At 40.7% G+C, this 13064-nt stretch overlaps 1 protein-coding gene across 1 annotated transcript; it reads right to left on the bottom strand.

Annotated features, from left to right (window-relative positions):
• Nucleotides 1–894: 894 nt before the first annotated feature.
• LOC141903292 (double-strand break repair protein MRE11-like) lies at nucleotides 895–12001 on the bottom strand. The gene is made up of 8 exons (XM_074791389.1): nucleotides 11909–12001; nucleotides 9839–10886; nucleotides 8150–8249; nucleotides 6813–6999; nucleotides 6355–6474; nucleotides 4853–5063; nucleotides 3392–3536; nucleotides 895–2791 (listed from the first exon to the last, which is right to left on the bottom strand). Exons 2-8 carry the CDS (start codon nucleotides 10866–10868, stop codon nucleotides 2623–2625), a joined length of 1962 nt encoding a protein of 653 aa, XP_074647490.1. The 5' UTR covers nucleotides 10869–10886; nucleotides 11909–12001; the 3' UTR covers nucleotides 895–2622.
• Nucleotides 12002–13064: the final 1063 nt, after the last annotated feature.

The raw sequence follows: 13064 nt of genomic DNA, 5'->3' as shown, positions 1-13064 counted from the left end.
ATTTAGATAACGCAATACTGATTATTTGATCTCATAGCCAGCAGCGGCGATTGCCGTAGGGTTTGGGATCCTCCTAAAGTTGAAAATTTGAAGCGTTTTAGATGCATTTCCGGCCAATTTTAGCGAATATTTCATATAACTAAGTCACTGAAACACTAATAATGTAATCTGCTAATAAATTTTCTATGGCAAGAGTGGACTATGGAGCTTGCAAGGAGGTGCGTTCGCATCCAACCCACTCCTCCCTGGGTTTAGACCTGTATTAGTTGTTGGGAAATAGGCTAATCAGTTTGTGGCAGGCAGGGTGGAGAGATTACTGGTATAGATGTGTCATCCAACTCAGATATCTGGAGTCATAAGTTCCTACGTGTTGAGCTGTACCATCCGACTCGAATATCACTCTCGAGTCAAAGTTCCTACTTGAGCTGTACCATCCGACTCAGATATCACTCTAGTCATAAGATCCTACTCGAGCTGCATCAACCAACTCAGATATCAATCTCGAGTCAAAAGATCCGATTTAAGCATAGTCTCAGGGGCGGATTTAGGGGGTGGTCTCGGGGTCCAGACCCCGCCTTCCAATTTATGTGGCCCCTTTTGTCAACACAGAAATCATAAAAACCTTTAATTTGACACTCGTCCTCTCGGAAATTGCAACCTTTTGGAATGGATGTACGTTTATCTTCAAAAATATCTAAACCGAGGACGGAACCCCAATAAAAGCTTTTGGCTGCTTTATTTGAGCAATACCTTTTCTCTGGACCCTGGCCCTCCATTTTTCCTAGATCCGCCCTAGAGTCTACTGTACTATAAAAACGACACTGAAACCTTACCGACGACATTTTTTGATGAATTTAATTTTATTTCAAGAAAGAAACAATAATTAAAATCGCAATCAGAAACATGAAAATATAGCATCATTTTTATACATTTCACATAATAACAATTCAATTCGTAATACAAAATTCAGAAAATTTCATGATACAGCGAAATTCAGATCAGCGGAACTTCGTTGTCTACGACTAACTTCACAGGACCTCAAAATCTGGCTTTAATACAGTCAACCTCGCTTACTTCGTATCTCTTGGGACCGTGGTTTTTACTACGAATTAGACATTATACGGATTATACGTAATTCGTATTTTCAATGAATTGTGTATGATTCGTAGAATTAACGATTTATCTATTGATTCGTATGAACTACGAATAAAAACCTGCTAAAAATCGTTTTCACTGGCGTTGGAACAAACGCCACGGCCATTCATTGTTTGAGACTTAACTGGCGGAAAAATGCGTCGTGTGGCCGCGGCACGCTCCGTTCCAATGACTCAATGACTGACGAGTAATCGATGAGCTTGCCAATCACTGCCAGCAGACAGAACAATGTGATACGAATTATGCATCGCATTTTCAATCGTTTAAAAGAGAAGGGCTACGATTTACGAATTATCTGATGGAAATTAAAGGGAATAATGAATAGAAAAAAATTCTATATTGTTACATACAATGAATCGTCGTGTCTTGGTGCAGACTATGACTGGAGCACAAAGAAATGAATAAAGTCGGATCCGATAAAACTTGAGATAACCGCTCAACTCGTGATGTTTTTTCGAAAATATTTTTGTGACACTATATATGAAATACATACCGTAACATCCACCTCAGATATCATTTAAGTCAGACACATTTTTACGGTCCCAAAAGATCCGACTCAAGCGAAGTCTATTATATGTACTGAAAAAAGGCAAGTTAAGTCGCCACGCAGCCAAAACAAGGGTTTGGAAAACTTCGGTGCATTTTCATACAATTTCTAGGAACTTGAGGGGCATTTGAGAGCGTATAAGCAAAATCTTTCACTGAGAACTGCTGATGTCTTATTAATTGCAGGCGGAAAAAGTGCCCTAATCAGGCGCAGATCCAGCACATGCAGCACGTGCGGTAGTCGCAGTTTTCAAAAGCCCTTGAAAAATCTTTGTTTCAGGAAAAAAGTAAATAAAAGGGCACACAATTTGTGCACCATGAAAAATAATTGCCTTTCTGTACTAGGACTAAAGCAAAATGTGAATGAAAATAAATTGCCCAAATCCAAAAAAGGCAATCTAAGGCATTTTCCATTACTCAAAAGGGCACTATTCGAAAAGAGACATTATTGTTGCTCTATAAATCTAATCGAAAAAGGGCAAATTTCGCCAAAAATCTTAAAAAGGCACCAGCAAATTGAATGTGAAGGCAAATTTAGTGGCATGATACCAATGAATGGCACTCAAACTCACTCGCTGGGCATTAATACTGGTCCTTTTCAAAGTTGGTTCCCTTTTTTCACTGTGCTGTAGTCATGGAATGGCCCTGGATCCGCACCTGCTAATAGTATTGCCGCTGCCAAAAGGGTACGGGAAAATTGCAACAGGAGCACGTGCTCCTTGTGCTCCTGCCCTGAGCACCCATGGTGTCCAAGTTAGTTAAAACGAGGTTCCACTGACGGTCATTATTTTTTCTAAGACAGGGCCAAATGACAGCTTAGTGAAGTTAACTGGAAATACAAAATGGGACTCAAAAAATAGAGACAAATTCAGTTATATCACAACTTATCTACTGAGTTCGACTATACAATCACCGATGATGTTAACGTTTGCGTTTCCTCCTCGTAGGGGGCGCCTCATCGTCATCGGATTGGTCATCGAATAGAACACCTCCTCTTTTACCGCCGCGAGTTTTCTTCGTTTGTTTTGATGAAACCTCTTCATCCTCGGAAATAATCAGAATATCAGCTTCATCAGAGTCGGAGTCGGAGCTGAAATACCGGAATTACCAGATTACGTTCACAAGGGGGTGGTGAAGGTTGAAATTGTCTGATTAAGACCCCGAGGGCTGGCCTGTATGCAGCCTCTATTTTGGGTGGGTGATAAGGCGGAACTTATTTGATGGTGTAGCAAGTTTTTGGGGTCCTCTTGTAAGAACATTTTCTTAAGCCAGAAATTTTTGGACCCAGTTCCACAGTGTGAGTTAGAGTAAAGATTTGACTCAAGAGTTAACTCATTGAACATGAACTAATTTAAACTCAGAGTTTACTCTGAACTCAGAACTGTGGAACTGGATCCTGAAATGTCTTAGATGTCTTACCGACCAATGTTAGTGAATGTTTTATATAACATAAGTCACTGAAACACTAAATCTAATAAATTTTCTTTGACAAAAATAGCAGACTCGGGATCTTGTGGGGAGGTGCGTTCACCTGATGGACCCCACTGTGTACGGGCCTGAAGTGGACATCCCTTTGGGTCTGATCCAAATGCCTCCCCCCAAAAACAAACATTTCCTAGTCATTGACATCTCACCGAGCAGATCCATTATGGTATGGTATAGAGATAGAGAGGAAACTCCCACTACTTACTATGTAGTTCTTGTCTTTTGTCTTGAAGTTTGAGTTGAAAAAGCTTCTTGAATTGTCGAGTTTCTGGAGTCTGTTTTCTTTCCTCTTCCACCTCGAGTCGAGGTGGAAGCCGCTCCTCTTCCACGACCACGACCTCTGCCACGACCTGCAGTTTGATATATACCAACACAGTCGTTCATATAGGTTTAACAATGATAATATAGTTTAGAAAGAGTATCCAGTAAGTTAAATTACAACAGGAACACAACTATCAAAATCTTCATTTTGATTGGATGATTTCATTTACATGTTTAATTTGATTTCAATTGATATTGAAAAGGAGTCAAAATTGATCGAAACATTTAGATAAAATCGTCTGATCAAAACGAATATTTTGATAGTTGCATTCTTGTTTATTAAAGGTAACTAACTATAATATACAGTCAGGGTCCCTACAAATCAGTCATTCCAATATCCAAGGAGTTGTAACAGCGAAAATTTCTGTAGTGTAGGCTCCTCCATCGGTACTGTTTATCGTAGTAATTAATTTAATTCAATGGAATCCACGTGTAATAACTAGGCTTAAAGCCTAAAAATTTTTCTTACGGCCAATTTCTCAAAATTCAAGGAGTTTTTAGCATTTTGTTCAAATTCAAGGATATAATACAAGGACCATGAAAAACATTTCAAGGAATCAAGGAGTCGTAGGCACCTCGACAGTTCAGGATTTGGTTGCTCAAACATGGTTAAAGTTAATAGATGAAAGGCAATTTCAATTGTCACAACGGGATTACGAGTTAAATTTAACCAACTTCTGAGCAACTGACAATGTGACAATAATTAGTGGCTAGATTTCCATTAACAGTTTTTGATCTCCTTCCGGTTCTTACCACTGAACATTAAATTTTCAATTAGCACCAACAAAAAACCTGCTAATTTTCGATACGGAAAAAAATTAAGTAAATGTACAGTTAAGAGTACAATTGAAGGTCCAAGAACGGTCATTATGCTGATGACTGATCCAAATTATGACTTAGGCCTACGTTTCGTAAAGTTGAATTGGAAATATAAATTGAGACTTGAATATTGAAAACCATGGTTCCCACAGTTACATGCATTAAGAATTCCCCAAGTATTTCGTGCGTGATTTTTCAATTTTCCCAAATGAAAATTAGCAGATACGGTCATAATGACCGTATCTGTTCATTTTCATTTGGGAGTCAACATTTAATTGGTGACTGGTTAATAAAGGTGATTCTCAAGGGAAAGCGCGGGACAAAATCACACCAGGCAAATGCAACAGGTGAAATTTAAATGAATTCCCGAATATTTCTCTGATTTGAGGAAAAGATTTTAAATTCCCAAATATTTCCTAACTGGGAATTCTTATTTAAAAATTGCCAAGTTTTTGTCACAGAAGACTTATTCGATGACAACGTGAGTTTGACCGTGGTTTGACAATGAATATAAGACATATTTTACCCCCTCTGGTGGTGTTCGCAGTAACCGATGAATTTGTCTGATCTGTCTCCGGCGATGTTTTTTGTCCGTATGGTTTTTTGCGCGCGATACTCAGCGCTTCTTGAGTTTCTTGCTCCTCGAGTTCGGACGGTCGTTTTCGTCGCTCCTCTTTGAATTTCTCGAGTTCTTCTTCGATCACCTCTTCTTCGGCTTCTCGTTGTTTCAAATGCGTCTAGGGAATAATCGAATATTCGTAAAATCAAATCACATTTCAACCAGAAATCAAATACAGACTCCGTTTTGCTCGTTACGTCGATAAGTAGGCTTTAACCCTTTCAGTGCCGACTGATTAATTCTTTATAGTGCTCGAGATGAAAATTCCACCCTAGTATGTTGAATCACCGGAATACCTATATAATGCCTCTATACCGCGGTGAGGTGTATTGTTAGTTACTAGGCCCTATTATTTCACTATGTTTGACAGGTGTTGCCATCTTTCAATAGAGATAAAAACTAATTACTAATTACACCAATACACCGCAGTGCGGGGTACTAGCAACATCCATCACCGATTTATACACCGCACTGTGGTGTAGATGCACTGAAAGGGTTAAATATCTTAATAGATTTGAAAGTGCAGTCAAAGCTCGTTATAACGCCAGCCCGGGACTGTCAAAATTTTGGCGGTATAACGAAATGGTGATCATGAGAGTTGACATAGTACACAAGACATGACTATTGACCAAATCCAGAATTAGCCATTAGATGAACTTAATTCAGGAAAGGGTAAAGGTCTTAGCTCATTTCATTTAGATAATAGAAAAAAATAATGAAGTAGATGTGTGATACTGCCGACCGCATGTATCGATTTTTAACCAAAAGACTGGAAACGCCGTTAATGAAAGATCATTGGCGGTATGAGGAATGTTTTCTCTATGGGTTTGAATTGGACCGTTCTAGGATTTCGTTGGCGTTCTGGCGGTATAACGAGAGCTATACATACCAAATGAACTGTTAAGAAGGAAATTCTTGGTGATAGGTGAATTTGGCGGTATTACGGATGGCGGTATAACGTCGCTTTGACTGTATCTATTTGAGAATCAAGGATATCAAAGAGCTCCTCCACAGACAAATAATTCTTGTAAAAATTCACAGTGAGTTGAAGCACTCTCGTTTTGTTTTTTGTCTTAACCCTTTCAGTGCATCTACACCGCAGTGCGGTGTATAAATCAGTGATAGATTTTGCTAGTACACCGCACTGCGGTGTATTGATGTAATTAGTAATTATCTCTCTTGAAAAATGGCAGCACCTGTCAAACATAGTGAAATATTAGTTACTAACGGTACACTGCACCGCAGTGAGAAGCACTATAGTGGTATTCCCCTTGTTCAACACACTAGGGCGGAATTTTTTAGAATTTTCAAATTATCTCCAGCACTAGGGTATTAATTAGTCAGCACTGAAAGGGTTAAGAGATGTCAGCTCCGAGTCTAAACCAGACTTTCCGTAATTCGATAGATACCTGTGTTTTTCTAATCTGATAATTGACTAGTTCGGGTATCGCGTCTTTCTCTTCTTTATCCACAAATTCTTGAACTGCTTCTCCTAAACCACGTTCTGTGAGCAGTGCCAGTCGACTACCCTTTAATTCATAATAAAACACAATCGGTTATAAAGGGTTGAAGGGCAGGGTTGGGACCGGATTTTCAAAGGGGGGGTGCTCTGCAGGCCTGTCATCCCCAGAAATTTTCAAAAAATCTTTGTCTCATTTTCACGCAATCAGCTAACTGACTGCTGCTAGGCTACCCAGTGTCCACTGAAGCAAAGTTGAATAGACATAAGCCTTTTCAACCCGCCTTCTTTCCCCAACTAGTGGGTACGTACTGAGCACAGGCACAGAGATATAACCACCCTTTCCCTCTATGGATGTTTCTTGACTCATCAATAGCTTCATTGTTACACTACTTTCCATTTTCTGACCTTGTTCGCATTAGCGAAGTATTGCTTGACCATGTCCTCGACGCGGGCGGCGTCCAGTCTGACCGGAGCTAGCGCTTTATTCATCGCTTCGACGTCCGTTTTGATTTCCTCTTTCAGCAGTTTTTTACGATGAAATTTAATCATATCGCGCGGATTGGCGACTCTTCCCGTGAAATGATTACTAAATCTGTGAAAATAATAAATCGTTTACAATTCGTTAATTTCGACACGATTAGGGCAGCGACAGAGAAATCACGCGCGCTCAGCGCGGGATCGAACCCGCCTCTCGTACGTAGAAAATGAGCGTGCTTGCCATTAGACCAGGGGCCGGTTCCATAGTCATGGCTAAGACCAGTCTAAGACCAACTTAGTTCTATAGCCAATCTAACAACTTAAGACTGATCTTAAGATTCAAGATAACTTTTGGACTTAAGTCACGACTGCGCAACTGGCTCCAGGGGCTGGTTGCATAGTCATGGCTTAGACTTAAGACCAGTCTAAAACCAACTTAGTTCTATAGCCAATCTAACAATTTAAGACCAGTCTAAAGATCTAAGACCACTTTTGGACTTAAGTCGCGACTGTTCAACTGGCCCCTGTAGACTTAGGCCACTTGGCCAGTGTTTATACAGAGGGTGGCCACTTTTATTTGACTTTCTTTTTCGGGACTCTTCCCTGAATATTCCCCGAGATGCAGGTTGTTTTCCCCGACTTGATCTGCTAAGAATTAATTGGGATCTAACTATCCTAACAAATTTTCCTGACTTTTCCCTGATTTTCAGCTTTTTTATAAAATTCCCTGTGACTATTCCCTGACTTTTTTTAGAAAAGAAAATTTCCCAACTTCTTCCTGATTTCCAAGTAAGTAGCCACCCTGTTATATACAGCTTGCGTAACAACACCTCCACTCTAACATCGACCTTTCTCAGGTGATTTGTAGACCAGGGGCCATTTGCACAGTCATGGCTTAAGTCCAAAAATGGTCTTAAATCTTAAGACTGGTCTTAAGTTGTTATATTGGCAATAGAACTAAGTTGGTCTTAGACTGGTCTTAAGTACAAGCCGTGACTATGCAACCGGCCCCTGGGGCCAGTTGGACAGTCGTGACTTAAGTCCAAAAGTGGTCTTAAATCTTAAGACCGGTCTTAATTTGTTAGAATAGCTATAGAACAAAGTTGGTCTTAGACTGGTCTTAAGTCTAAGCCATGACTATGCAACTGGTCCCAGTAGACCAATAGAACTAGTCCACTTGGCCAGTGGTTATCCAGCTTATAATGTGCAACAAACTCATTCCTGATTTCGGATGTCACTCCGGACCGGTTAGCGATATATTTTACCTGATGACGTTAAACGGTTCGAATCCGGTGTATTCGAGTCTTAAACGAATCAGCGGTTCTTCGGGTTGTAACGAATTGTCATTTTCCATGTGTTCAATTTCTGAAATCACATTTCAACAACTTTAAAACTAATCGCGTGATAAATGAACTCAAAGTTCAGGGGCGGATCCGGGGCCCTATCTCGAGGGGGTTCTGAATTGCATAAGGGCACTCACTATTACTGGGGAGGGCACTTTCCATGTCAAATTACGGCAAAAAGGGCACTACACATCAAACTTGTGGTTTTTGAGGGGCACTTACAATGCTAAATCATGCCAAACGAGGTCACTTTTTTGCGTCAAATCCATGGATTTAGGGGCATCTCCAATGGGCACAGACGAAGCTCACCGGTACTCCAGAACCCTCGGACCCCCCTCTGGATCCGCCTCTGAAGTTAATGTCAAAGTCTGTTAAAATGACTTCCATTTTAATGCTACTGCAGCTCGCTTAACGCCAACATTTTTCAGTAAACAAATTTGCTCAATCTAACTCAAATTCAATTAAAATACCATACGGTATAATGCCATATTTTTCACTGGTCCAAACAGTAGCGTTATAAAGGAATTTTGCTGGATTTCCAAAGCACAACGAATGGGAAGTTATGGTTAAGGAGCTCAGTCGAATTGGATCCATAACTGCTGAACTAGATTCTGAACTGTTGAACTGGATTCTGAACTGTTGAACTGGATTCTGAACTGTAGAACTGGATTCAGAACTGTTGAATTAGATTCAGAACTGTTGAACTAGATTCAGAACTATTGAACTAGATTCACAACTATCGAACTAGATTCAGAACTATCGAACTAGATTCAGAACTATCGAACTAGATTCAGAATTAGATTCAGAACTATCGAACTAGATTCAGTGATTCAAATTATCGAACTAGATTCAGAACCAGGGATGAAAACGGCCCATATTGAAAAAGTCAGAAAATATTTTCAGAATTTTTTTGGGGAACAAAAATCAGTAACTTTTAGCCAAAAAACTTACTTCCTTTTGGTCAAAATGTTAATCGTTTGGGCCTGAATAAGAGCCGCTTTTTGAATGAGACGCGATATTGGTTTCTCCGACTCCACAGTTGAGCTAACAACTGCCGAAAACCATCTTAAGGAGCACTCCTTACTACGGCTACGGAGCGCTCTGATGTGACGCCCGCGATTGAGGTGATTAAAGCGATTGAAGTGAATTACACTGTTCTCAGGAATAAAGAAAATGTTAGAAAAGGTCGGAAATCCGTCTATGGTCGGAAGATTTTCCTCCCTGCAGAACTATCGAACTAGATTCAGAACTATCGAACTAAATTCAGAACTATCGAACTAGATTCAGAACTATCGAAATAAATTCAGAACTATCGAACTAGATTCAGAACTATCGAACTAGATTCAGAACTATCGAACTAGATTCAGAACTATCGAACTAGATTCAGAACTATCGAACTAGATTCAGAACTATCGAACTAGATTCAGAACTATCGAACTAGATTCAGAACTATCGAACTAAATTCAGAACTATCGAACTAGATTCAGAACTATCGAACTAGATTCAGAACTATCGAACTAGATTCGGAATATCGAACTAGATTCAGAACTATCGAACTAGATTCAGAACTGTGTAACTGGATTGTGGTTAATGTAAGAATCAAGTTTTCACCTGCTTGCTCAAGTATAGTCTCTACACGTTCTTTGATGTAGGATTCGAGGTTTTTCTGAGCATTTTTTGCCGTCGGATCGAGCGTAGTCTGAGACAGTACGATATCCTCGATATAAAACTGCCGCACGGTCGTCAGCGGAATCTTCTTCAGTTTAAACCGTTTTTTATGAACACTCAACAGCCCGATATGTTTGCGCTTGGCTTCGCCTTCGGAGAGCGACGTCGCCACTGAACTCCCCGGTTGAGTAATGAACAAATCCTGTTTCGTTTTCGCGTATTGAGGCTCGATCAAACACTCGTGCTCGTGGCCCCAGAATACCAAATCCAAAAAATCGTCCAAGAATTGTTCGGGGATGTAATTCGTGTCGCTGTGTTTGCCGTGGTTCTGGTGCAGGACGAGTAAACTGAACCAGTCGTCGGGCGTCTCCGCCGGCCGCAACATCGTCACTTTATCGTTGACGAACAACCGATGGAGCCGTTCGTCGCGTATCGAACCGAGCCCGTACAGAGCCAGACGAGTCGCGCCTTTCTGCAACAACACCGGCGACATCGTCACCTCCTCCAGCGAGTCGCTTTTGCCGAAGTGATTCAAAAGTCCGGCCGACGCTAAAACGTCGATCGCGCACAGATTGCCTTTACCGGCCGGGTCGTCATGGTTACCGTGAATAGAGAAGACCGGAATGGCGATGTTGATGTGCGGATCTTTGAAATTGACGGTCGGGTTTCGGTGCGTGGGGAAGTTGATCTTCGGATCGCTGACGAGGTCGAATTCGACCGGTTTGTTTCCGGTGCAGTATTTACGCAGCAGGTCGGTCGCGCAGTTCATCGCGAATCGCGACGGTTTGTTCTCGTGGAACAGGTCGCCGCCGAGCAGCACGGAGTCGACGCGTTCTCGGACGGCGTGTTTGAGAATCTCCTCGAACGTGACGAACGAATCGTTGCCGCGCACGGCGTCTTTCTCCATGAATCCCAGGTGGATATCGGTGGCGATCAGAATATTAAACGTCTCATCGGTTTCGACGTCCGACATCGTTTCGGCTGCACAAACCTGAAAAACATACGGACAATTATATTTACAAACAACGTTTCAACGAAGATGATCGAACGGGTCGGCGATATCAGAGTTGTTGGTAGTAGTGTAAGGGATAGCGTACATAAACATTGCGATCTTGGAGACAACTAGTTGTCGGGCTGGTTTCGGCGCACGAGAGGAACTCGGCGCTCAAATTTTTTCGATGTGAGCGAGCTTACGACTGGCTAGCGTCCATCTATCTCCAGTTCCAGCCAGTTGCTCATGTTCTACTTTTGAGCAACTAGTTGTACTCAGTTGCTATCATATCTGTTGATGTGAGCGCTCCATAATCAACAACTTATGGCGCAACTGACTAAAACAAAGCAATTCGTCACGTCACATCAGATGCCCTCAAGAATTTTCGCTGTTGATGTGTGCGCTGTGGACCTAGCTATGGACATGAGCCACGCAGTTGCTGGCTTCCATTAGATTTTTGATGTGCGCTAGGTATTCGCTTACTAGCAACTAGTTGTCTCCAATCGCTTTGTCAATGTACACTAAGCTCAACACATTCGCTGTCACCTAGCGGTTTAAGGTCCGGTCGCCATTGCCAACGCTAATTTTTGACATTATACAATCTATATGCTGCCAGCACTATTTGTACATTGATTAATCAATATACTGATCTATTCTAGTATAAAAAACCAATGACGAGATTACTTGTCACTGGCACTGGTGAAGAGATTCTAAATTTTTTCTTGTCCCCATTGCCAGTGAAAAGTGTGAAAAATCAAATAAAAATCTAAAAGAATTAAAGTTTTATTGTAAAAATGAGTGTAAAAACTTTTATTGTAAAACTTGAGTTACCCCCATAAATAATATCTTATAGTCTCTCCTAGTCCATACTTCCATTCGAGACAATTATTAATTAATAAGCTGGTTTCTCGCCTCTGCCAGGTCATTCATAACGCTATGAAATGACATTGAAACGATGACGATGTAACTCGTCATGGCAAAACTGCGGTGCACCCACGCTCAGACTCGATGATGAAACTTACCTCAGCTGCTGATTTCAATCAGATTAATTAGACAATCCTATCCTTTAAATTTCGAAATTTTCTGATTTGCTCCCGCTATTTCCGCATCCACACGACCTTCGATTGAACGGTTTGCGGACACGGCAGCGGACTCTATGTCCGAAAAAACCGTACGTTAGATTTTTCAAAATAAGTAAGTCACAATTATCATTCGAAGTTATCAGATACCTTTATGTAAGGTTATGTTCAGATAATGATTATAAATTGCCAAATGCTGTCGCGTTGTACATAATTTATTTACTTGTGCTGGAAACAAAAATTCGTCATTGCGCCTCAGTATTCTATGGTGGCATGAGATTCGGGACATGTAAAATTTTTTCGTCCTCCACGGATACGCGCAAAAACAAATCTGACCGCGCAAAAACGGATTATTTCGTTTTTATGCGTTAAAAGTTTGTTTTTGCACGGTAATGTTTGTTTTTGCGCGGTCAGATTTGTTTTTGCGCGTTTTCGTGGAGGACGAAAAAAATATCTTTTCATTTCCCGAATAGCCAGCCACATTAGTATATATTCATATCGAAAAAGAAAATATTTGCAGCTTCGAGGTTATATCATTAATATGCAAGACGAACTGAAATCGTCGGTAAGATGCATCGCTATTAACGTTTCATCTACGTGGCTATTGAAGTGACCGAAAGAAATTTATACGTAGCAAATTTTGTTTCTGAGAGAAAATACACAGCAAAGTCGCCACGAAAAATTACCAATCGGAAATCACTTTCCCGTGAAAAAAATTCGCAGAAAATGTGAAAAAATATTGTGTCCTCAAGACGCTTTCTAACATTTGTTTAGACGATTTGCTCAAAAGCAGCACTTTGTTTTGTTGAAAACCTACACAGTTTGAGCAAAAATATCAGAGCGGTTTTTTACGAGTAACCGACTCAACACAATTGCGGCATATTTCAAACAGGGATTCGTTAGTTTCCACTGATTGTTTACATAAGGAATCAATCGAAACCTGTAAGTCAGAACCTGTAAGTACATAGCCATTGGGTCGATAAACCATGCGTATTGAGGTAAAACGGAGATGATCAGTTTTTGAGTTAAACTATATAACAGACAATCAAAAAGTCATGCACAATCTCCTTACGTATATCCTTCAATTTGCACACGATAA

Source organism: Tubulanus polymorphus, chromosome 4 (genome assembly GCF_964204645.1).
Source record: "Tubulanus polymorphus chromosome 4, tnTubPoly1.2, whole genome shotgun sequence".
Lineage (NCBI taxonomy): Eukaryota > Metazoa > Nemertea > Palaeonemertea > Tubulaniformes > Tubulanidae > Tubulanus > Tubulanus polymorphus.
The sequence above is the reverse complement of the archived record's forward strand: the minus strand, read 5'-3'. Positions and strand labels throughout refer to the sequence as shown.